The 27367-nt window shown below is 40.1% G+C and overlaps 1 protein-coding gene across 1 annotated transcript in view; it reads right to left on the bottom strand.

Annotated features, from left to right (window-relative positions):
* LOC124803348 (DNA polymerase theta) overlaps nt 1-27367 on the bottom strand; it is a 347939-nt gene that overhangs the window by 184470 nt on the left and 136102 nt on the right. The window contains exons 12-13 of the mRNA XM_047264537.1: nt 21439-21489; nt 21227-21364 (exon numbers count right to left, since the gene is read on the bottom strand). Of these exons, the coding sequence (XP_047120493.1) occupies nt 21227-21364; nt 21439-21489 (189 nt within the window). The remainder of the gene's footprint in view (nt 1-21226; nt 21365-21438; nt 21490-27367) is intronic.

Below are 27367 nucleotides of genomic sequence, written 5' to 3' on the forward strand. Positions count from 1 at the left end.
CAGAAACAACTAAACTTAGTTTCATCTCCAGAACCACTACTCATGGTTAATAGCTTACATACTACTAGACAATGAGACATACTACTAGACAATGAGTCATACCCTTCGCTCATGACACCCATATTGCCCACATCAACCAAGTGGGAACTAACATTTATATCTACGTCACCTCAAAATACCCTCTGCATTCAGCTGTCACATACTGAACTTACTTGCACAACCCAATCCCTGCCAAAACTGACAGACTTGCCATGATCTCACAGTTAAACAAAAACATAACAAAAAGACTGGACTCACTGCACAATGTGCCAACAGAACTGTATGCCTTCAGAAATCAAGACATTTTCTTCATCTTTAGATGCTAGTTGTAGGCATTTTGACTGTCAACAGAGAGTACGGTGATGGGCTCAAAAGTCCCACGCCTAACACCACTCTTTGGGGTGCAGATATTATTCGGCAAGGTGAGTGGTGGTGTGGTGTGGTGTGGTGTGGTGTGGTGTTGTGTTGTGTTGTGTTGTGTTGTGTTGGTGTCAGGCCAGACAACCTAGAGACACATTGCTGACAGAGAGAAATCCTTCATTCAACTTCAAGTGCAAATCACTTCGTTAGTAATGTGAGGCTAACACGCCTCACTCCAGTGATGCTGGCCGACATCAGTTCACAGCGGCTGCTTCCTCCCTGGTAAAGAGTTGTAAGTTTAGGCACCCTGCAATGTTGACATCAAGCTTGGCAGTGCCTGGCAGTTTGTCAGTTTGGAAGTCAGCAGTGATTTCCTTCTTCTGCTGTGACTGCATTTCTTTGCTGAATGGCCGCACTTGGCAAACAGACCCCTACATGTCCAAAGCGGAGGCAGTGGAGATTGTGCATAGGACAAGACCCACTGCCATCTGGCAAAAATGGCACATCACCAGCACTGTGGCTTCAAGTCATGTGAGGAGTCTCAGTGCAAGCAAGCAGCAGCTGGTCCAGCCCAGTCTCAAACCCATGGCTCAAGACGGTGATACTCAGTGCTCTCATCGTCTGGCACGGACCCCGTGGTGGTGGTGCTGGACTCTGAATAAATCTGCCTCAAAATTCGTACCTATTTATAAGTCTCAGAGGCACTCTGTTGCATTACTATCCAGGCTCTGGTCACATAGCTCACAACAACTGGCAACATTGCCTTGCCCGCTTCAGTTATCACCAATATGAGGTGCAAGTTTTCAAATGTTCAGGTGTGTGTGAATTCCTAAGGGACCAAACTGCTGAGGTCATCGGCCCCTGCTTAAATTAACTGATGCTAAGAACAACACATACACCCATGCCCGAGGGACAACGCGAACCTCTGGCGGGAGAGGCCACGCAACACAAGTTTTCGCTGTGTACAGGTAGCCTTTACCGCAATCCTTTAGCATATGTGTTATTCTAGCCCACATTTCACTATGCTGCACATACTGTGTAGCGCCTCGAGAATTTCGGTGTAAATTCTAGGGACACTTGGCCTTCCACCGTCTTGAACACACAATATTTTAAAAGTAAGGAAGAGAGCGTAAATGTATCTACTGCGCCACCGATTTCTGAGTGCTGGTTGGAAGTTTGTAATGAGAAGACAATAAGCGGGCCAGTGGAACGACTCCGACAAGTGTTTGCCGTAAGAGCCACAGACGCTGTGTGAAAGGACATGGAGTAATTAAATGCTATTCTTCACTGTGTTAGTGAATGTGATTTTTGAAAAAAAAAATTGACTACACACTTTTAACTTACTTCATGTCTTAGCTCTGAACGAAGCGAGATGCATGGGATGTCTTTAAATTATTTGACTGTTAAAACCAGGCATTGTGGTTATATTTAATTGTATTTAATTGCATCTAATGTGTATCAGTGTAGTTGACTTGCAAGAGTTTGTATGATTATATGAAACTTGTGGAAATGAAAGTACGAGAGTACCGAGTTATTTCAAGTGAGAGAGAGAGTAATTTTTTTGGTTCCTCTAACCAGCATTATTTCTTCGGAGAAGAAGTTACGGAGATTGACACAGCCGCATATCCAGAGAAGAGAATCGGCTAAACGTTTCAAATATGTCAACTGTAGTAAGAGATGTGTGAAATTTGCAATCTGGTTTTGCACCGCTTCTCTTGTCGCCGAAACCGTTCGAACTGGTCCCCAGTTGCTACTGCTATACTTGATGATGGCTTTTTTGTAACTTCTTATTAATATCTCTAAAAGATACATAGTGACCCTACAAAAGCAACATACTGATGGGGCTGTCCTTTCCTTCCAGCCGGTTTCCATATAAGGTGTAGCTGTGAGCAAATTCTCGTAGCTGTGAACAAATTCTGGGCCTAATCTTACGTACTGAAGCTAGCTTCCAGAAGGTGAGTGAACCCTTAATAAGGATCTAGATACCATATGTAGATATCATGAGGAGTGGAGGTTATGCATGAATCCTCAGAAATCTATGACACTGGCTAGATGGTCTAATTTTCAAACTGAAGGAACTTGTACCAAGTCTCAAAATGACAAATTTGGTGGAGAATATACCGAAAACTGCTACTTTAAAATCACAGTCAAAGATGTCATGAGTTAATCCTTCAACATCAAGAATGGATTACTGCTGCAATCAGTACTGGTCCCACTCCCATACAACTAAAGACCCAGATACAAATTGCAAAAATTCTGTCACATTAATAACATAACAACAACCACACTGACACAATACAACTATGAGTGGGGCAAGTGAATCCTTAATAAGGATCTAGATACCATATGTAAATATCATGAGGTGTGGAGGTTATGCACGAATCCTCAGAAAACTTAAGTATTGTTATAAATATTTTAGCACACAACCACTAATGTTATGAACATAATCCTCAATGATGTATTTTGGATGTCAAGCTTTCATCATCTGGTTAAGCTAATCCTGCATAGTAAAGGACTTCAAAAGAACACACATTCAAAATATAAAAAATGGTAACACCGTATTCTCTGCTCTGCTTATCCATGTTATTACCCATCCAACAAAGCATTCCATCTGTAAAGCACTAAACACTGATCATATCAGCTGCCTCTACATGCACCACTAGTTCATAAACATATGTATGGCTCTGACAGACTGCACTGGACCATCAGCCGCTCCATAACATTCTAAAGATGTTACAAAGGTCATGGAGAGACACCATACCAACTATTACCTGTGGAAAATTGTTCGCATTATTGTACTAGCACCAAACTTAAAAAGACCCAAAAATTATTGAAGAAGAAATTACTATTACTGTCAGTTTGTATACTAGGACTTTATTAAACTTAACCCAGTGGATTAATAAATTAACAAACTCATCAATTTTTGAAAATAAACCAACTCGATGGATTGCTATTTCAGGTTCCTCAGAAAGGTCGATTTTCTTTCTTTTCTTATCTATATTTATCACCTCTAAATCTTCTTCTATACCTTTCAGTGGATGACTGGTCTCATATTTATATTTGGAAGTCGCCAGTCTGCTGTAGTTGCCCAGTCTAGAAGCACCTACATAGACCCTGCATCTTGTCGAAAATTTCCTACCTACATATTTCACTTCACACAATGCACACTTTGCGCTAGATGTTTCACACAGTGCACACTGTATTTTATAAACAACTGTCTCTTCAAATTTACCTATCCTGTAGCCAACTCCCTACTTCAAACCATATCTCATTAAGTTTTTTGCTGCGAACACCATCCAAATACTGTATGACTGAAAAATGTTCACCAGTTTCTGTGAAATTTTGCCAAAATATGGTATAGTGCCCCCCCCATGAACCATGGACCTTGCCGTTGGTGGGGAGGCTTGCGTGCCTCAGCGATACAGATAGCCGTACCGTAGGTGCAACCACAACGGAGGGGTATCTGTTGAGAGGCCAGACAAACGTGTGGTTCCTGAAGAGGGGCAGCAGCCTTTTCAGTAGTTGCAAGGGCAACAGTCTGGATGATTGACTGATCTGGCCTTGTAACAATAACCAAAACGGCCTTGCTGTGCTGGTACTGCGAACGGCTGAAAGCAAGGGGAAACTACAGCCGTAATTTTTCCCGAGGGCATGCAGCTTTACTGTATGATTACATGATGATGGCGTCCTCTTGGGTAAAATATTCCGGAGGTAAAATAGTCCCCCATTCGGATCTCCGGGCGGGGACTACTCAAGAGGATGTCGTTATCAGGAGAAAGAAAACTGACGTTCTACGGATCGGAGCGTGGAATGTCAGATCCCTTAATCGGGCAGGTAGGTTAGAAAATTTAAAAAGGGAAATGGATAGGTTGAAGTTAGATATAGTGGGAATTAGTGAAGTTCGGTGGCAGGAGGAACAAGACTTCTGGTCAGGTGACTACAGGGTTATAAACACAAAATCAAATAGGGGTAATGCAGGAGTAGGTTTAATAATGAATAGGAAAATAGGAATGCGGGTAAGCTACTACAAACAGCATAGTGAACGCATTATTGTGGCCAAGATAGATACGAAGCCCACGCCTACTACAGTAGTACAAGTTTATATGCCAACTAGCTCTGCAGATGACGAAGAAATTGAAGAAATGTATGATGAAATAAAAGAAATTATTCAGATTGTGAAGGGAGACGAAAATTTAATAGTCATGGGTGACTGGAATTCGAGTGTAGGAAAAGGGAGAGAAGGAAACATAGTAGGTGAATATGGATTGGGGGACAGAAATGAAAGAGGAAGCCGCCTGGTCGAATTTTGCACAGAGCACAACATAATCATAACTAACACTTGGTTTAAGAATCATGAAAGAAGGTTGTATACATGGAAGAACCCTGGAGATACTAAAAGGTTTCAGATAGATTATATAATGGTAAGACAGAGATTTAGGAACCAGGTTTTAAATTGTAAGACATCTCCAGGGGCAGATGTGGACTCTGACCACAATCTATTGGTTATGACCTGTAGATTAAAACTGAAGAAACTGCAAAAAGGTGGGAATTTAAGGAGATGGGACCTGGATAAACTAAAAGAACCAGAGGTTGTACAGAGATTCAGGGAGAGCATAAGGGAGCAATTGACAGGAATGGGGGAAATAAATACAGTAGAAGAAGAATGGGTAGCTCTGAGGGATGAAGTAGTGAAGGCAGCTGAGGATCAAGTAGGTAAAAAGACGAGGGCTAGTAGAAATCCTTGGGTAACAGAAGAAATATTGAATTTAATTGATGAAAGGAGAAAATATAAAAATGCAGTAAGTGAAACAGGCAAAAAGGAATACAAACGTCTCAAAAATGAGATCGACAGGAAGTGCAAAATGGTTAAGCAGGGATGGCTAGAGGACAAATGTAAGGATGTAGAGGCCTATCTCACTAGGGGTAAGATAAATACCGCCTACAGGAAAATTAAAGAGACCTTTGGAGATAAGAGAACGACTAGTATGAATATCAAGAGCTCAGATGGAAACCCAGTTCTAAGCAAAGAAGGGAAAGCAGAAAGGTGGAAGGAGTATATAGAGGGTCTATACAAGGGTGATGTACTTGAGGACAATATTATGGAAATGGAAGAGGATGTAGATGAAGATGAAATGGGAGATATGATACTGCGTGAAGAGTTTGACAGAGCACTGAAAGACCTGAGTCGAAACAAGGCCCCCGGAGTAGACAATATTCCATTGGAACTACTGACGGCCGTGGGAGAGCCAGTCCTGACAAAACTCTACCATCTGGTGAGCAAGATGTATGAAACAGGCGAAATACCCTCAGACTTCAAGAAGAATATAATAATTCCAATCCCAAAGAAAGCAGGTGTTGACAGATGTGAAAATTACCGAACTATCAGCTTAATAAGTCACAGCTGTAAAATACTAACACAAATTCTTTACAGACGAATGGAAAACCTAGTAGAAGCCAACCTCGGGGAAGATCAGTTTGGATTCCGTAGAAACACTGGAACACGTGAGGCAATACTGACCTTACGACTTATCTTAGAAGAAAGATTAAGGAAAGGCAAACCTACGTTTCTAGCATTTGTAGACTTAGAGAAAGCTTTTGACAATGTTGACTGGAATACTCTCTTTCAAATTCTAAAGGTGGCAGGGGTAAAATACAGGGAGCGAAAGGCTATTTACAATTTGTACAGAAACCAGATGGCAGTTACAAGAGTCGAGGGACATGAAAGGGAAGCAGTGGTTGGTAAGGGAGTAAGACAGGGTTGTAGCCTCTCTCCGATGTTGTTCAATCTGTATATTGAGCAAGCAGTAAAGGAAACAAAAGAAAAATTCGGAGTAGGTATTAAAATTCATGGAGAAGAAATAAAAACTTTGAGGTTCGCCGATGACATTGTAATTCTGTCAGAGACAGCAAAGGACTTGCAAGAGCAGTTGAATGGAATGGACAGTGTCTTGAAAGGAGGATATAAGATGAACATCAACAAAAGCAAAACAAGGATAATGGAATGTAGTCTAATTAAGTCGGGTGATGCTGAGGGAATTAGATTAGGAAATGAGGCACTTAAAGTAGTAAAGGAGTTTTGCTATTTGGGGAGCAAAATAACTGACGATGGCCGAAGTAGAGAGGATATAAAATGTAGGCTGGCAATGGCAAGGAAAGCGTTTCTGAAGAAGAGAAATTTGTTAACATCCAGTATTGATTTAAGTGTCAGGAAGTCATTTCTGAAAGTATTCGTATGGAGTGTAGCCATGTATGGAAGTGAAACATGGACGATAAATAGTTTGGACAAGAAGAGAATAGAAGCTTTTGAAATGTGGTGCTACAGAAGAATGCTGAAGATTAGATGGGTAGATCACATAACTAATGAGGAAGTATTGAATAGGATTGGGGAGAAGAGAAGTTTGTGGCACAACCTGACCAGAAGAAGGGATCGGTTGGTAGGACATGTTCTGAGGCATCAAGGGATCACCAATTTAGTATTGGAGGGCAGCGTGGAGGGTAAAAATCGTAGAGGGAGACCAAGAGACGAATACACTAAGCAGATTCAGAAGGATGTAGGTTGCAGTAGGTACTGGGAGATGAAAAAGCTTGCACAGGATAGAGTAGCATGGAGAGCTGCATCAATCCAGTCTCAGGACTGAAGACCACAACAACAACATGGTATAGTGACAAACTTATCACTCATTATATCTTCTTCGCATTTCTTCTTGAATGTATCGATAAGATGATGTAGCGCCGTTATTTTATAATCATTATTTACTGCCAACTTTTTAGATAGAAAAGGTTGACAATGTTAGAAAACTGAAATATGCCTGTTTCCATCTGAGCAACCATACAGTAAGTAGAAAACTAAATGTACTCTTATGTGGTAAAAGGTAAAACACAATCACTTCACAAAAAATCTTTGAGTATACACAGATCACTCCCACACCTTTAAAAAGCACTTCGAAAAAGCACAACGAAAACTGAAAACCCGATACATCTTCATTGGAAAAATTGCTGGAACAAACTGGAGAGCATATGCAAAGACAAAGTGCATAGCAGCACGAGTACTGGTTTACTCTGTTGCTGATTATTTCTTTCCTGCACGAAGTAGAAGCTATTATGTTGAAAAGATAGATGCACACCTTACTTAAACAGTGAGGCTAATGTCTGGACACTCAAATGTAAGTTAATGCAGATAAGTAGGTAAAACAAACCCATGATGTTCAGATACAGCATTAGTAGTGTCCTGCTTGACACAGTCACATTATTTAAATATATGGGTATCATATTACAAAGTGATACGAAATGGAACAAGCATGTGGCGATTGTAATAGGAAAGGTGAATGATCGACTTCAATATATTGAGAGAATTCTACAATAGTGTGGTTCATCTGTAAAGGATACAACATAACGGATGCTAGTGCGACATACTCTTGAGTACTGCTTGAATGTTTGAGATCCATACCAGGTTTGATTGAAGGAATACATCAAAGCAATTCTGAAGTGGGCTGCTAGACTTGTTACTAGTAGGTTCGATCAACATGTAAGTGTTATGGACGTGCTTCAAGAACTCAAACAAGAATCCCTGGAGGGAAGGTGGCATTCTTTTCGAGGAACACTACTGAGAAAGTGTAGCAACCCATCATTTGATGCTGACTGCAGGACAAATTCTGTTGCCTCCAACATAATTTGCACGCAAGGATGACGAATATAAGCTATGGGAAATTAGGGCCCATACAGAGGCATACAGACAAGTCATTTTTCCCTTGTTCTATTTGTGAGTGGAACAGGAGAGGAAATGACCAGCAGTGGTACAGCATACTATCTGCCACGTGCTGTGAGGTAGATTGCAGAGTATCAATGTACATGTAGGTGTAGAAAACCAACCCTCTTCCACAGCTATCTGTTTTCTTTAATATTGTCCCTCTGCTCTTTAAGCAACAACTACTGAGGAGAGTGGATGTGCCCATAAATAATACATTGAGCTCCTTACCCCACAACAGGTTCAAATCTAGGAAACCTACCTGGAACCACATTCCATTCAACTATGACTTGAAACAACAATGGAGATCCTAATGAGCATCCTTTCAGAACCACAATGACACATCCTACACAGATCCAAAGAAACGTTTTCTAGGAATGCATTTGCCTGAGACAAAATGCAGCCACCTGAGCAAAATCAGAATAGTGCATGCTACAATGAAAGCTATGGTTTTTAAGAGTAAAATGGCTGAAAATTCTCAGTATGACTATGATGCTCCAGAACAGTATAGCACATAGTGACACAGTGCCCACAAAGGAAATTCCAAGTGACTTGGAGCAGTCTCCTAGCAACAAGTGAGACAACTGAATGGCTGAACTCATTAGAAACCACACTGTAGGAGTCACACAGAAAAATGAAGTGCTACAAAAACTAGATTATAATTAATTGTTAAACACTGAATCAGATTCATAATAATTTATAATATTTGTTTTTTTTGTCAATGCTGTATATTTGCAGTAAATAAATGATTTATATCTCAATGTATCTTGCTGAAAGCAAGGGGAAACTACAGCCGTAAATTTTCCCGAGGACATGCAGCTTTACTGTATGATTAAATGATGATGGCGTCCTCTTGGGTATATTCCGGAGGTAAAATAGTCCCCCATTCGGATCTCCGGACTGGGACTACTCAAGAGGACGTCGTTATCAGGAGAAAGAAAACTGGCGTTCTACGGATCGGAGCATGGAATGTCAGATCCCTTAATCGGGCAGGTAGGTTAGAAAATTTAAAAAGGGAAATGGATAGGTTAAAGTTAGATATAGTGGGAATTAGTGAAGTTCGGTGGCAGGAGGAACAAGACTTTTGGTCAGGTGATTACAGGGTTATAAATACAAAATCAAATAGGGGTAATGCAGGAGTAGGTTTAATAATGAATAAAAAATAGGAGTGCAGGTTAGCTACTACAAACAGCATAGTGAACGCATTATTGTGGCCAAGATAGACACAAAGCCCATGCCTACTACAGTAGTACAAGTTTATATGCCAACTAGCTCTGCAGATGATGAAGAAATTGATGAAATGTATGACGAGATAAGAGAAATTATTCAGGTAGTGAAGGGAGACGAAAATTTAATAGTCATGGGTGACTGGAATTCGTCAGTAGGAAAAGGGAGAGAAGGAAACATAGTAGGTGAATATGGATTGGGGGGAAGAAATGAAAGAGGAAGCCGCCTTGTAGAATTTTGCACAGAGCTTAACTTAATCATAGCTAACACTTGGTTCAAGAATCATAAAAGAAGGTTGTATACCTGGAGGAATCCTAGAGATACTAAAAGGTATCAGATAGATTATATAATGGTAAGACAGAGATTTAGGAACCAGGTTTTAAATTGTAAGACATTTCCAGGGGCAGATGTGGATTCTGGCCACAATCTATTGGTTATGAACTGCAGATTGAAACTGAAGAAACTGCAAAAAAATGGGAATTTAAGGAGATGGGACCTGAATAAACTGAAAAAAAACCAGAGGTTGTAGAGAGTTTCAGGAAGAGCATAAGGGAACAATTGACAGGAATGGGGGAAAGAAATACAGTAGAAGAAGAATGGGTAGCTCTGAGGGATGAAGTAGTGAAGGCAGCAGCCGATCAAGTAGGTAAAAAGACGAGGGCTAGTAGAAATCCTTGGGTAACAGAAGAAATATTGAATTTAATTGATGAAAGGAGAAAATATAAAAATGCAGTAAATGAAGCAGGCAAAAACGAATACAAACGTCTCAAAAATGAGATCGACAGGAAGTGCAAAATGGCTAAGCAGGGATGGCTAGAGGACAAATGTAAGGATGTAGAGGCTTGTCTCACTAGGAGTAAGATAGATACTGCCTACAGGAAAATTAAAGAGACCTTTGGAGAGAAGAGAACCACTTGTATGAATATCAAGAGCTCAGATGGAATCCCAGTTCTAACCAAAGAAGGGAAAGCAGAAAGATGGAAGGAGTATATAGAGGGTTTATACAAAAGCGATGTACTTGAGGACAATATTATGGAAATGGAAGAGGATGTAGATGAAGATGAAATGGGAGATAAGATACTGCGTGAAGAGTTTGACAGAGCACTGAAAGACCTGAGTCGAAACAAGGCCCCGGGAGTAGACAACATTCCATTAGAACTACTGATGGCCTTGGGAGAGCCAGTCATGACAAAACTCTACCATCTGGTGAGCAAAATGTATGAGACAGGCGAAATACCCTCAGACTTCAAGAAGAATATAATAATTCCAATCCCAAAGAAAGCAGGTGTTGACAGATGTGAAAATTACCAAACTATCAGTTTAATAAGTCACAGCTGCAAAATACTAACGCGAATTCTTTACAGACGAATGGAAAAACTGGTAGAAGCCGACCTCGGGGAAGATCAGTTTGGATTCCGTAGAAATGTTGGAACACGTGAGGCAATACTAACCTTACGACTTATCTTAGAAGAAAGATTAAGAAAAGGCAAACCTACGTTTCTAGAATTTGTAGACTTAGAGAAAGCTTTTGACAACGTTAACTGGAATACTCTCTTTCAAATTCTGAAGGTGGCAGGGGTAAAATACAGGGAGCGAAAGGCTATTTACAATTTGTACAGAAACCAGATGGCAGTTATAAGAGTCGAGGGGCATGATAGGGAAGGAGTGGTTGGGAAAGGAGTGAGACAGGGTTGTAGCCTCTCCCCGATGTTATTCTATCTGTATATTGAGCAAGCAGTAAAGGAAACAAAAGAAAAATTCAGAGTAGGTATTAAAATTCATGGAGAAGAAGTAAAAACTTTGAGGTTCGCCGATGACATTGTAATTCTGTCAGAGACAGCAAAGGACTTGGAAGAGCAGTTGAACGGAATGGACAGTGTCGTGAAAGAAGGATATAAGATGAACATCAACAAAAGCAAAACGAGGATAATGGAATGTAGTCAAATTAAGTCGGGTGATGCTGAGGGAATTAGATTAGGAAATGAGACACTTAAAGTAGTAAAGGAGTTTTGCTATTTAGGGAGTAAAATAACTGATGATGGTCGAAGTAGAGAGGATATAAAATGTAGACTGGCAATGGGAAGGAAAGCGTTTCTGAAGAAGAGAAATTTGTTAACATCGAGTATAGATTTAAGTGTCAGGAAGTCGTTTCTGAAAGTATTTGTATGGAGTGTAGCCATGTATGGAAGTGAAACATGGACGATAACCAGTTTGGACAAGAAGAGAATAGAAGCTTTCGAAATGTGGTGCTACAGAAGAATGCTGAAGATAAGGTGGGTAGATCACGTAACTAATGAGGAGGTATTGAATAGGATTGGGGGGAGGAGAAGTTTGTGGCACAACTTGACTAGAAGAAGGGATCGGTTGGTAGGACATGTTTTGAGGCATCAAAGGATCACAAATTTAGCATTGGAGGGCAGGGTGGAGGGTAAAAATCGTAGAGGGAGACCAAGAGATGAATACACTAAGCAGATTCAGAAGGATGTAGGCTGCAGTACGTATTGGGAGATGAAGAAGCTTGCACAGGATAGAGTAGCATGGAAAGCTGCATCAAACCAGTCTCAGGACTGAAGACCACAACAACAACAACATCTCAATGTAAGAAACTGATTATCTCTGTAGGGTCATATGATAAACAAATAAACATAGTCATCTGAAGCTTTCAGTTCCAACAATCAGACTGCAGATGTGCGTATATTGTGAGTGCCTCACTGGGACTCTCCAACTGACGAGTACCAGTATGTATGGCTGTGTGAAGAAGCTGACCTGCAACTTAGTTTACTGTGAACAACACCTGTTCCTTTCCTTTTAAACAAATCATGTAACAATGGCTTGATAATAAGTTGAAACTGGCCGGCCGGTGTGGCCGTGCGGTTCTAGGCGCTTCAGTCTGGAACCACGTGACCGCTACGGCCGCAGGTTCGAATCCTGCCTCGGGAATGGATGTGTGTGATGTTCTTAGGTTAGTTCGGTTTAAGTAGTTATGAGTTCTAGGGGACTGATGACCATAGATGTTAAGTCCCATAGTGCTCAGAGCCATTTGAACCATTTTTTAAGTTGAAACTGGTGACAATATCCCTGGTGTGACTTAAGGATGAAATACATAATTTTAAAAAAGGAACAACCCTATTCTTAGCACAAATTTTAAGTGAGTTGTTGTTATAATTTAATTATGCAGCTTAATGTAATAAGAACTCCAAGAATTTAATTTTGTGTTAAAATTCTAATTCACCTACTACAAACTCCCAAAGTTATTTATGGACATAAAAGACAGGAAAAGATCATTAACCACACATATGAATCAATAATTTGGGACCATGGATTCCTTAGGCAAAGTTGTGTACAGCAGACACTAAACAAAAGCTGGACAGTAAGTTCCTTGCTGGAAAGTTTTTTCAATATTGTTCCTGACAGTAGAAATCAAATAATTCACATTAGACAGTAAGCAGCCACAAGGCACCTTCATCTGTATTACAGTTGACTGTCAATAATTGAAAGTTCAAGGCTCTTCAGAGAAATTCAGAACAACTGCTTTAATGCATGTCTGACTGAATCAAGAAAAAGTCAAAACAACTACAGTTACAATTTTTTTTTCTTGCAATATTTCATGTGAAAGGCAAATACAAATTTCCCAGAAAAGCCAAGATTTTAATGTTAGTCAGAACACTGCAGACTCCTTGATTGTCAAAATGTGCGAAATCATAAAATGTCACACTTCCTCGAAAATGAAGAAGGTCCCATGTATCATGAAAATCTGAGTCCATTTCTCCACTCTCCTACCGTTGCAGGCGATTCTGTGCCTCTTTCATGAATTCACATTTCTTGAGGCAATACCTCAATTGAGGTATTCTTCCATGTTTTATCAGCCAAAGTCATTGCTGCCAAAAATGTTAGATTGGGTCTCTCAGTATCTTCAGATTTTCCAGCATAATTGTCACATCATCTTTGGCAAAGAAAGTTTTAAGATTCTGAACTACTCATGGAGTCAAACAGTTGTAATTTTGAAGTGACATTGGCAGGGAAAAATGAAGCCTTACATTATCCAGTATTAATCAATGTTATAAACTGTGCAACATCCAGAGAGAGCAATTTTTTTTTAATTTTGTTCCTTCATGTTTCTGTCCACACTCAACAGTTACACACAATGTCTTTTTGTTGAAGTAGTAAGGCATGGGAAATGCTCTGAGAACCTTAAAATATCCACAGTTTACCCTTTCTGCTATCAAAAGGGTTTTCTTTTCTGAGGCCTGTCCATGTTCATGCCCAACAACTATGATAATCTTCCTTTGCTACATCCCCACCCCCCACGCAAGAGGTTTCTTACTTTTAAAAGTCAATGTTCAGTAGGGAAATCACTTGAAAAAATGATCTCACTTTAAAATTGTTGAACATGTCTCATGGATCATAATTTGCCACCAGTCTTTCTACTCCAAGCCAAAGAAACTTCGTCATCAATACTCACACTTTATTAAAATAGTGTTACGTCTTCTTTAAAAATTAGTGAGCCATCCCTAACCAACAGTAAAGCCTACAATTCCAGAATAACCATGTATGACTTAGCCTTTTACTTAAGCATATAAGTTCAGACAGATATATTTTGTTCTCCACATTTATTTACCCATTTAACAAGTGATGACCACAGGTGGCTAGGCTACACTTCTTGGTATGGAATGGGTGGCAGCCGTTAAGTGGAGGTATTGCTGGTGGTTAGTAGGTTTGATACGGACGGAGGTACTGATGTAGCCATCTTTGAGGTGGAGGTCAACGTCTAGGAAGGTTGCTTGTTGGGTTGAGTAGGACAAAGTGAAGCAAGTGGTGAGGGGGGGAGGGAGGGGGAATTGTTGAGATTCTGGAGGAATGTGGATAGGGTGTCCTTACCTTCGATCCAGACAGCACTACGACAGCTGCCACCCATTTCCTACCAAGAAGTCCCTTCCATATAGCCTAACCACCCATGGTTGTCACATCTGCAGTGACAAGTAGTCCCTCTTGAAATATACCAGTGGTCTCACTGAAACCTTCACTGACCATAATTATCCTCACAACCTTGTACAAAAACAAATCTCCCATGCCTTATCTTTCCAGTCTCCCACCACCTCCCAAAGTCCCCCCCGGATGGGCACAGATGAGCATATCCCTCATAACTCAGTACCACCCAGGACAGGAACAACTGAATTACATTCTCCACCAGAGTTTTAATTACCTCTCGTCATGGCCTGAAATGAGAAATGTCCTGCACACTATCCTTGCCACCCTTTCCACACTGGTATTCCGCCGCCCACCAAACCTACATAATATCCTCACCCATCTTTACACAACCCCTGATCCCAATCCCTTACCTCATGGCTCATACCCTGTAATAGGCCTAGATGCAACACCTGTCCCATGAATCTCCCACCAACACCTACTCCAGTTCGGTCACTAACGTCACCTACCCCTTCAAAGGCAGTGCTACCTGTGAAACCAATCATGTGGTCTACAAGCTAAGCTGCAACCACTGTGCTGCATTCTATGTAGGCACAACAACCAAGAAGCTGTCTGTCTGCATGAATGGCCATCAACAAACTGTGGCCAAGAAACAAGTGGACCACCCTGTTGCTGAACACGCTGCCAAACATGATATCCTTCATTTCAATGACTGCTTCACAGCCTGTGCCATATGGATCCTTCAAATCAACACCAGATTTTCTGAACTGTGCAGGTGAGAACTTTCCCTGCAATACATCCAACATTCCCGTAACCCTCCTGGCCTCAACCTTTGTTAGTCACTGTCCTCACTGATCCAGCCCCGTCCCTGTTGCCATTCCAGCACTACACAGCCATGATTCCACCACCACACTCAGTCTTTTTATTTCTCTCCTTTTCCGCTAAAATGCAGCACTTTGCTGTCTGCCAGCCCCACGATACTATCACTCCCCCTCCCCACTCCACCTCCACCCAGTCACCACTCACATCATGCACTGGTGCTGCTGCTCACCATTTGGTTTCAGTTGCCTGAGACTGCAATAATGTGAGTGAGCTGTGTCGGCGCGTGTGCGTGTAGAGAGAGAGAGCATATGTCTGTTTATGGTTGATGAAGGCCTTAATGGACAAAAGCCATAACTGTGAAAGTCTTTTTGTTGTGCCTATCTGCGACTCAGCATCTCCCCTATATGGTGAGTAGTAACTTTCCTTCTCACAATATTGTTAGGAATAATAAAGAGGTTATTTAAGAAATTATTTACACAGAACTATAAAGAATAACAAAATTCTTCTGTCAATATTAATAATAATTTTGTAATGAACTGACATGACAAATTATTAATAATCAGCAATGATTTTACAAGCAACAAATCAATGTGTATTTCATTAGTTATTTTTTGTATATGTAAAACATCTACTCACCTAGTGGTGGCAGGAAAAAGCACATTTAAAAGTTAAATAAATGTGTATGCTTCTGGAGCCATTGTTTCCTTCTTCTGCCAGAAGGGTTGACGGGAAAGGAAGAGGGATGAAGCAAAAGGACTAGCGAGGTTTAGGATATGGGGAAAATCCAGAAAAACCATCAGGAGCACAGTGTCAGGCGAGACTTACTGGATAGGACTTAAGACTGATTGTTGAGGACTGCAGCAGATGGATTTGAAAATCTGAGAGCTTAAAGGTGGATGATAGGGTAATAAATAAGACAGAAATTACTGACACGACATTGTGCAAGAGTTAAAAAAAGCAAAAAGTTACTTGCATAATGTGTAGTAGAGGTGAGTGGAAGTTGGAGGGTTGAAAAAGGGGGGGGGGGGGGGGTGAAGAGGAATGTACAGGCCAGAAAATAAAAGATATAGAAAACTAAAAGGCAATGAAGATAGGATTAGCTACTGAGAAGAAATATTGAGACCGAGGAAATTAAAGACAATAATAAACATAAAATAAGGCCAGGTGAGTGACAATAACCAAGGACATGTTACAGTGCCAGTATCTCCTCGGTCTCATCATTTTTTTCTCAGTGACTGATCCTTTCTTCATGCCCTTTTATTTCTTTTAGTCTTGTTTATTACCCTATCTTCCACCTTTAGGCCCTTAGGTTTTCAAATCTCATCCCATGCAATCCCCTTTCCCTTCTCATCTCATCCAGTAAGTGTCCAATGATCTGGGGTTTTGGGTGACTTTGCCTAACTCTCCCTATTTCCTAAAACTTACCTGTCCTTTTCCTTAGCCACTCTTCCTTTCCCTTCAACCCTTCTGTCAGAAGATGGAGCCAATGGCTCTGAAAGCTTGCACATTTCTTTAACATATCTCCTGCTGCCACTTGGTTTTAGATTTTTACATATCCAATTATATTATGTTTTCAAAAATGGATTATTTTTGTTTATATATTGATTATTTTTTTTTTATTTACAAACTTATGTACTTTCAAACTTTAAGATTAAGATTCAGACACTCAAAAACACTACGTAAAGTTAATAATTCTTTGTAAATTAATAGTTTCAACTGTATTTGAACTTGTTAACAGTAACATATACTTCTGTGTTATTAAAAATTTTATAAATAGTTAATCTACATGTAACTGTGAGGGCAGCATTTGAGAGCCAGTATTTGATGAACTTCTTTCTTTTGTCATCAGTCTTCTGACTGGTTTGATGTGGCCCACCACAAATTCCTCACCGGAGCCAGCCTCTTCATCTCAGAGTAGCACTGGTAACCTACATCTTCAATTATTTGGTGTATGTATTCCAATCTCTATATTTTTTGCCCCCTACAGTTTCTTCTAGTACCGTGGAATTCATTCCCTCATGTCTTAACAGATATCCTATCATCCTGTCCCTCCTCCTTATCAGTGTTTTCCACATATGCCTTTCCTCTTTGATTCTGCGCAGAACCTCCTCATTCCTCACCTTATCAGTCCACCTAATATTCAACATTCATCTCTAGCATCACATTTCAAATGCTTCGATTCTCTTCTGTTCCAGTTTTCTCACAGTCCATGTTTCACTGCCATACAATGCTGTACTCCAGACATATGTTCCTAGAAATTTCTTCCTCAAATTAAGGCCTATGTTTGATACTAGTAGACTTCTCTTGGCCAGGAATGCCCTTTTTGCCACTGCTAGGCTGGTTTTGATGTTCTCTCCTTCCTCCGTCCATCATTGGTTATTTTACTGCCTGGGTATCAGAATTCCTTACCTTCATCTACTGCAAGACCGTCAATCCTGATGTTAAATTTCTTGCTATTCTCATTTCTGCTGGATCAAATTGTATCATTAATATCCTTTCACCTTGAATTTTAATTCCACTCCTGAACCTTTCATTTCCATTGTCTCTTCTTCAATGTACAGTTGGAACAGTAGGGGGGAAAGACTACATCCCTGTCTTAACCCTTTTAATCTGAGCACTATGTCCTTGGTCATCCACTATTATTATTCCCTCTTGGCTCTTGTACATCTTGTTTATTATCTGTCTGTCCCTATAGCTTACCCCCTTTTTTTCTCAGAATTTCGAACATCTTGCACCATTTTACATTGTTGAATGCTTTTTCCAGGTCGACAAATTCTATGAACATGTCTTGATTTTTCTTTAGTCTTACTTCCATTATCAACCCCAATGTCAGAATTGGCTCTCTCATGCCTTTACCTTTTCTAAACCCACACTGATCATCATCAAGCACATCCTCAATTTTCTTTTCCATTCTTCTGTATATTATTCTTGTCAGCAACTTTTTAAGCTGATTGTGCGATAATTCTCACACTTCTCAGCTCTTGCAGTCTTTGGAATTGTATGGATGATAATTTTTCGAAAGTCAGATGGTATGTCACCAGACTCGTACATTCTACAGACCAACATGAATAGTCGTTTTGTTGCCACTTCCCCCAATGATTTTAGAAATTCTGATGGAGTATTATCTGTCACTTCTGCCTTATCTGATTTTAAGTCCTCCAAACCTCTTTTAAAGTCTGATCCTAATACTGGGTCCCAAATCTCTTCTAAATCGACTCCTGTTTCCTATTCTATCACATCATACAAATCTTCCCCCTCATAGAGGCTTTCAATCTATTGTTTCCACCTATCCATTCTCTCCTCTGCATTTAGCAGTGGAATTCCTGTTGCACTCTTAATGTTACCACACTTGCTTTTAATGCCACCAAAGGTTGTTTTGACTTTCCTGTATGCTGAGTCTATCCTTTTGACAAGCATTTTTTTTTTTATTTCTTCACATGTTTCATGCAGCCATTTCATCTTAGCTTCCCAGCATTTCCTATTTATTTCATTCCTACAGTGACTTGTATTTCTGTATTCTTGAGTTTCCCGGAACATTTATGTACTTCCTCCTTTCATCGATCAAATGAAGTATTTCTTCTGTTACCCATGGTTTCTTCACAGTTACCTTCTTTGTACCTATGTTTTTCTTTCCAGCTTCTGTGATGGCCATTTTTAGAGATGTTGAAGAGTCAACTGTACTGCATACTGAGCTATTCCTTATTGCTATAGCCTTAGAGAACTTCAAACATATCTTGTCATTCCTTAGTACTTCCGTATCCCACTTCGTTGCATACTGATTCTTCCTGACTAATGTCTTAAACTTCAGCCTACTCTTCATCACCACTATATTGTGAACCGAGTCTATATCTGGTGCTGGGTACACCTTACAATCCAGTATCTGATTTCAGAGTCTCTGTCTGACCATGATGTAATCTAACTGAAATCTTCCCATATCACCCAGCCTTTTCCAAGTATACTTCCTGCACTTGAGTCTTTCTCATCTCTCATTCCTTGCCCCAAGCCCATTTTCTCCTGTAACCTTTTCTTCTACTCCTTCACCTACAACTGCACTCCAGTCTCGCAAGACTATTAGATTTTCGCCTCCCTTTATGAACTGTATCACTGTTTCAATATTCTCATATACTTTATCTCTTCGTCTTCAGCTTGCGACGTCGGCATATATACCTGAACTATTGTTGTCAGTGTTGGTTTGCTGTCGATTCTCATAAGAACAACCCTATTGCTGAACTGTTCACAGCAACACACACTCTGCCCTACCTTCCTATTCATAAAGAATCCTACTCCCGTTTTACCTTTTTCTGCTGCTGTTGATATTACCCTATACTAAACTGACCAGAAATCCTCATCTTCTTTCCATTTCACTTCACTGACCCCTACTAGATCTAGATTGAGCCTCTGCAATTCCCTTTTCAGATTTTCTAGTTTACCTACTATGTTCAAGCTTTTGACATTCCACACCCCGATTCGTAGAACGTTATCCTTTAGTAGATTATTCAATCTTTTTCTCATGGTCACCTCCCCCTTGGCATTCCCCTACCGGAGATCCGAATGGGGGACTATTCTGTAATATTTTGCCAATGGAGAGATCATCATGACACTTTTCAATTAGAGGCCCCATGTCCTGTGGATACACGTTATGTGTCTTTAATGGAGTTGTTTCCATTGCCTTCTGCATCCACATGCCGTTGATCACTGCTGATTCTTCCGCCTTTAGGGACAGTTTCCCACCCCTAGGACAAGAGAGTGCCCTGAACCTCTGTCCACTCCTCTGCCCTTTTTGACAAGGCCGTTGGCAGAACGAGGGTGACTTCTTATGCCAGAAGTCTTCAGTCGCCAATGCTGATTATTAATCAAAATTTAAGCAGTGGCTGGATTCCAACTCGGGACCAAGAACTTTTGATTACTAATCAAAGATGCTACCCCTGGACCACAGATGAACTTAATATTGTATTAACATGACACATTTCAGACTGGAATTTGCTCAAGCTGATATGTGAGACAGTGTCAGTGACTAAAGATATTTGTGGCTGTCTTGTGCCTGGAAAAAAAAAAAAAATGGGAAACTATGAGAAAGGAGTATCAGGTTTTTACTATGTGATAAAAACCCTGACCCAGTTAATCGTACATTGAAGCACAGTATGTGCATATTTTCATTATTGTTCTAATAAAGTCCATCATTGCTGGCGCATGATGATTTGCATTGGGTTATCTTGCCAAGAAAAATCACCTGTAAAATTAATTCTGTGAAAATACTTAATTTTTGGTAATGTAAAGGTGAAATGAGATTACGATGGGCTGGGCAGCTGATTGATTTATCGAAGTTTGAAATAGCAAGAGTCAACTATACACTATTTACAAATTCGGTGAAGTATCAAGTAAATATATTGTTTCGATATATCCCTTTTTGAAGACAATTCTTTGTTTGTTTGTTTGTTTATGTTTTTTTCCCCTTCAAGTAATACTGAAAAATGAGTCACTTTTACAAACAACCTTGTTACTAAGGTTTTTGATGAAGTCAATCTTAACAGAGACAGATCTGGTTTGAAGTTTAATGCCCACTGATAAGAGGATCATTAGAAGTGGAGTATAGGCTCATTTTGGTAATGGTTAGAAAAAGAATCACCCAGCACGAAAAATCTCCATTAGGACGAAAAGACTGGAGAGCATAGTTGAGTGCTCCTGACAAGCATGGCCAATAACGTACCACTAAACACCAAGCATAGCAACTATAATACAAAAGTGCATCTCATATACCAGTGCAAAGAGCACTGCTCAGAAAATGAAAACAGGTCAAATTCAAGTCCTATCAGCACATTGTTTTAATTTGCTAAGACGTTTCTCAATAGCAAACTTTATGCTGCAAAGTGAAAGATTTATTCTGATATTTCATAAATATCGGTAAGAATAAACAACATAGTCACACATTACATTCCTATGATACCCAATATCAAGCTGCAGTGTAGCCTATGTAATGCAACAGTGATCTCTGTAAGCCAGACCAATATTTACAAAAATTTTAATCTATGTGCAATGAGACTTAGAGCCATATAACATATTAAATCTCATATCAAATATCAATCTTTTCCAGAAAATTATTATACATACATTTATTCTGCCAATCTCTTTCTTGCTCTGGAGGTTTACAGTCCCTCTGAGTGCTTTAACCATGAAAACTTCTTCAATGCCTACTAGCTCCCCTACACGCCGCATGCTCGTTGGGAGTTGCTCCCAGAGTGTCATTACCTGTACAATCATATTTATAAAGCATTTATCACATTACAAGATAAAACACAATCAATAAAAAACCTGTGCAGTACCTGAAACCAGTCTAAATTCCCCCATTGTGCGGCTATGTTCAGCGGAGTTACCTAGAACAGAAATTGAAAAGAAAGTGAGAGTAATGAATGCATAATACAAACTACGTAGATCATCTACAGAAAAGTAAGTACTTGAAAAAGTAAGTGATTGGATCAGATGAGGCACATTAATTAATGGAAAACTGTTTTCAGGAATGAGTCAGATACCACAGAACAATTTGTGTGTTTCCTACATAATATAAAGGAAGGGCAACCACTCACTTATATCTGGATGACATGTGGCTGTGCAAGTGTGCATTTGGGTGTAAGAGGTGTTGTGTGCATGAATGGGTGCGTTTCTATTAGAGAATGAGCTCAGAAGCTAGCATAAACAGTTTTCTATTGCATGATTTTACGCGTCACATGTCAGTCAGCTACAGCTTTATTTTAAGTATTATTACAACCAAGACTTTCCACTGTTGTCGGAGGAGGAGGAGATGGGAAGAGAGGGGCGAGGAGGAGGAGGAGATGGGCAGAGAGGGCCAAGGAGGAGAGATGGGCAGAGAGGGCCAAGGAGGAGAGATGGGCAGAGAGGGCCAAGGAGGAGAGACACGCAGAGAGGGCCAAGGAGGAGAGACACGCAGAGAGGGCCAATGAGGAGACAAGCAGAGAGGGACAAGGAGGAGGAGTTGGGCAGAGAGGGGGAAGAAGAAGATGAAAAAACCAAGGGGACATGCTACTGATGGCAGGAACAGAAGAAGGGTTTAGACAGAGAGTTGGAACAGAAAGATGAGGAGGTAATGGTGGGGAGGAGGGGGGGGGGGGCAGAAGACTGAACAAGAGATTGGTTGGAGGTATGTGCAATATGTTTGATTAACATTTGTGTGGAGAATGCCAATTTGGGGAGGGGGGAGGGGATTCTAGTAATTCATATAAAGCAGAGTGTGTGAACATTTTTTCAGGATCTCCTTCCAAAGCCCTAGATCAATTACAGCTAACTTTGGCACAGAAAAACACAGGCCTTACAAATAGCAGCACTGCAGTGTTCATAGTCTCATAGCTCTGATATGAGTGGAGATGCTCACAAAAATGTGGTTTTCCCAGTCCCTACCATATAGGCTGTGCTTCCCGACATGCAGGTTGTGTGGGAACAGGCCTAACAAATGAACATGCATTGCAAAGCAGCCAACAAATCAGGGGCAAGAAATGGTTTTCCTTGACCCTGGTGTGTAGGCTGCCCTGCATGACAAGTGTGTTGAAGGAATAGTATTGGACTGCTTTATTGAACTGTATTTCAGGAGCTACATGTGACAATGAATAGGGCAGGTTGAGATGGATAGAAGGGGATGGACAGAGTGAAGTGGAAATCGATAGAAAGAGAAGAGGTCAAGAAGATGCATGAGGCAGAAGGTATGTCGAGAGGGATAATGGGCAGGTGGAAATGGAAATGGAAGATGGGGAGGCAGAATGGAAAGAGAGAGAAACAAAGGATGTGGTCAGAGGGAGGGAGAGAAAGATACTCTGAGAAAGGAGGTGGACTAAGAGAGGGGGAGGATGTGACAAAGACACAGAATGGGAAGGTGGAGATAGGTGGATAGATGTGGGAAGAGATGAGGTGGACAGACAGAGGGAGTAAGAGATGGACAGGGCGAGGGGAGGGAGAAGGTGTGTTCAATACATGCGTTAAATGCATACATGGACAAAGCTACAAGCATCTATATCGTCTGTCTATGTCTCTACATATAAAAGACATTGTCCGAACTGACTGATTGACTGACTCACTCACTCACCATCGCCGAGCCCAAACTGCTGAGTAAAGAAAATTGAAATTGGAAGAGGGTATTGATCTTACTCTGCAGGCATCGTTTAAGACTGAATTTTTTAACATTCCACACATAAGGAGGTCAAATGACGGATGAGAGGTTTCTTGAAAATATATTGCTACTAAAGAAATTTTGAAGGTAGACCTACAAAAAATTGGTATTTGATTTCTCTGTCAGAAATAAAGAAATCCGTGTTTTAGCAGTTTTGGAAATGAAACCTCTATGGGGTGAAATAGAAGACGGCAATTTCTTCAAAGTATATAATTATTAAAGAGCTACTTACATATTTTGAAAGCTACATCTATGAAAACTGATACATGACTTCTTGGTTACAAATAAAAAAACGTGTTTAATTGTTTTTTGGACAGTTAACCGCTAAAGAGGTAAAATAGGGGATGAAATGTTTTATGAAACATTTCTTTATGAAAGCAATCTAAAGCTAAATCTACGAAGTCAGCACCAACTCTATGAGATGAGTAGAAATCTATTCTTTTCATAGTGTTGTTAAACAGGTAAATTAAACATAATTTGTGTGGGTGTATCAGGGCAGTGGTTTCCGATAGGACTAACAGACCATTCATTCTTTAACAATACAATGAATTAAAAGCAATGTAATGAATGTTTTGTTGACCCAAGGAAAGATATAACTTGTGAAGAAATATGCCAGTAGAATCTACACATCACAACAATGTACTGGCAGAAGAACAGAAAATGTGGTTGTTTCACTATACCACTGAAACAGTATTGTTTTAAGAACATATAAAGGTATAAAAACTGTCCTCAGTTTCAGAACAATCTAAAAGTACTGTCAATTCTAGGAAGTCCCATTAAGGTGTAAAAGTCAACAGAAAGAAAATCCTAATATCCACCTCTCTATGGGGAATGGGGTGGGGGCAAACTTTTATACAGCAAATGCAAATGAATGTCAGAAGTGAATGATGCCAAATGTAAGAGGACACACCAAGTGCCAAAGGTGTTCTAGGAGGGCAAAAGAAGTGGTACAAGGCAGGGCACCATTTTGTCCTTACAGTAGGAAACTGATCCTACAGGCAGATGAACCGGCATTCTCAACACCACAGAATGGTGGAGGTCAAAGGGAAACCACCCCATCACAGATCCACTGGGTATCCCTTGCTCACAGCAAAGCTTAGTAACAAAGCAGTCCAGAATTAAAACAGAGATCAATTTGGTTTTCCAGGCAGGGTCAGGGACAAAGTACACAAATAGTAAATTTTATGTTATGATAGGAACTTGGAATGTAAGATCCCTCAACACCAGAGGAAAGCTGGAGAATGTAAAAGAGGAGATGGCCAAGCCTTGACACATACATACTCAGACTGAGTAGCAAGGACATTCTTAGTAGCATAGAAGAAAATGTAAAAATATAAGTTTATCATGGAATTTATTGGTTTCTGTGTCCACAGTTAAGAGTGCCAGCCATGCTGGAAATAAATCATGATTCACAGCACAACTCAATGAGAAAATGAAAAAACTTCTAGTAATTCATCAAAATCAGAGATCCTCACTGCGTGACTCACCAGGTGCAAGGAATATCAATCTGAAAAATTTAATGAGTGCTAAGCCTTCATGTAATTTATAATGTGTGAGAGCAAGAACTTCAGAACTGTCCATTTAATAACTTCCCTGAAGATACTGAAAGGTCGCAAAGTAATACAGTGATGTGTTATGGTTGCTGAACTGAAACAGCCTTTATGGAAAAGTGATCTAGCATTCCCTACCGATACAACCGGCCATCTGAACAACTTGAACACTTACCAACTGATAACAATTTTCATTGGCCACATACAACCATTGTGAATGAAACTGTGCTTCAACATCTACATGAATACTCTGCAAATCACATTTAAGTGCCTGGCAGAGGGTTCATCAAACCACCTTCACAATTCTCTGTTATTCCAATCACATATAGTGCTCGGAAAGAATAAACAGCTATATCTCTCCATACAAGCTCTGAGTTCCCTTATCTTATTGTAGTGATCGTTTTCCCTATGTAGGTCAGTGTCAACAAAATAGTTTCACATTCAGAAGAGAAAATTGGTGATCTGAATTTCGTGAGAAGATTCTATTGCAATGAAAAACGCCTTTCTTTTAATGATGTCCAGCCCAAATCCTGTATCATTTCAGTGACACTCCCTCCCATATTTCGCAATAATACAAAACGTGCTGACCTTCTTTGAACTTCTTTGATGTACTTTGTCAGTCCTATCTGGTACAGATCCCACACCGTTCACAACAGTATTCCAGAAGTGGGCAGACGAGTGTAGTGTAGGCAGTCTCCTTAATAGATCTGTTACATTTTCTACATGTCATGCCAATAATACAAAGTGTTTGGTTAGTCTTCCCCACAACATTTTCTATGTGTTGTTCATAATTGCAATTCCTAGGTATTTGGCTGAATATACAGCCTTTAGATTTGACTCATTTATCACGTAAGCCGAAGTTTAACAAATTCCTTTAAGCACTCATGTGGATAACCTCAAACTTTTTGTTATTTAGCGTCAACTGCCAATTCTCGCACCATCCATTTCTGAATCGTTTTGCAATTTGTTTTGATCTTCTGATGACTTCATTAGTCGATAAATGACAGTGTCATCTGCAAACAACCCTAGATGGCTGCTCAGATTGTCTCCCAGATCGTTTATATAGATAAGGAACAGCAAAGGGCCTATAACACTACCTTAGGGAATGTCAGAAATCACTTTTGTTTTACTCTATGACTTTCCGTCAATTACTACGAACTGTGTGACCTCTCTAACAGGAAATCACAAATCCAGTCACGTAACTGTGGAGATATTCCATAAGCATGCAGTTTCACTACAAGCCGCTTGTGTGGTACAGTGTCAAAAGCCTTCCGTAAATACAAAAGTACGGAATCGATCTGAAATCCCTTGTCAATAGCACTCAACACTTCATGCAAATAAAGAGCTAGTTGTGTTTCACAAGGATGATGTTTTCTAAATCCATGTTGACTGTGTGTCAATGCATCATTTTCTTGGGGGTAATTCATAACGTTTGAACACAATATATGTTCTAAAACCCTGCTGCAGATCGACGTTAATGATATGGGCTTGTAATTTAGTGGATTACTCCTACCTTTCTTGAATATTGATGTGACCTGTGCATCTTTCCAGTCTTTGGGTACGGATCTTTTGTTGAGCGAACGGTTGTACATGATTGTTAAGTATGGAGTAAATGCATCAGCATACTCTGAAATGAATCTAATTGGTATACAGTCTGGACCAGACAAGTCACTTTTATTAAGAGATTTAAGTTGCTTCACTACTTTGAGGATATTTACTTCTACGTTACTCATGTTTGCAGCTGTTCTTGATTCAAAATCTGGAATATTTACTTTGTCTTCTTTTGTGCAGGCATTTCGGAAAGCTGTGTTTCGTAACTCTGCTTTGGCAGTACTGTCTTCGATAGTATCTCCGTTGCAATTACACAGAGAAGGCATTGATTGTTTCTTGCTGCTAACACACTCCACATAAGACCAGAATCTCTTTGTATTTTCTGCCAGCTTTTGAGACAAAGTTTCGTTGTGGAAATGATTATAAGAATCTCGCATTGAAGACCACGCTAAATTTCGAGTTTCTGTAAAAGATGGGCAGTCTTGGGGATTTTGCGTCTGTTTAAATTTAGCATGTTTGTTTCGTTGTTTCTGCAACAGTGTTCTGACCCATTCTGTGCACCATGGAGGATCAGTTTCATCATTTGTCAATTTATTTGGTATAAATCTCTCAATTGCTGCTGATACCATTTCTTTGAAATGGTTCAAATGGCTCTGAGCACTATGGGACATAACTTCTAAGGTCATCAGTCCCCTAGAACTTAGAACTACTTAAACCTAACTAACCTAAGGACATCACACACATCCATGCCCGAGGCAGGATTCGAACCTGCGACCGTAGCGGCCACGCGGTTCCACCATTTCTTTGAATTCAAGCCACATCTGGTCTACACTTATATTATTAATTTGTCTCTCAGCAAGGAGTCAGGTGAGTTTTTATCAGCTCTTTTGAATAGGTACATTTTTCGTTTATTTTTGGAGGATTTGAGGGTTACAATATTCAATCTCGCTATGACAACCCTGTGTTCACTACTCC

The sequence above is a fragment of the Schistocerca piceifrons genome, chromosome 1 (genome assembly GCF_021461385.2).
Source record: "Schistocerca piceifrons isolate TAMUIC-IGC-003096 chromosome 1, iqSchPice1.1, whole genome shotgun sequence".
In the NCBI taxonomy this organism is placed as follows: Eukaryota; Metazoa; Arthropoda; class Insecta; order Orthoptera; family Acrididae; genus Schistocerca; species Schistocerca piceifrons.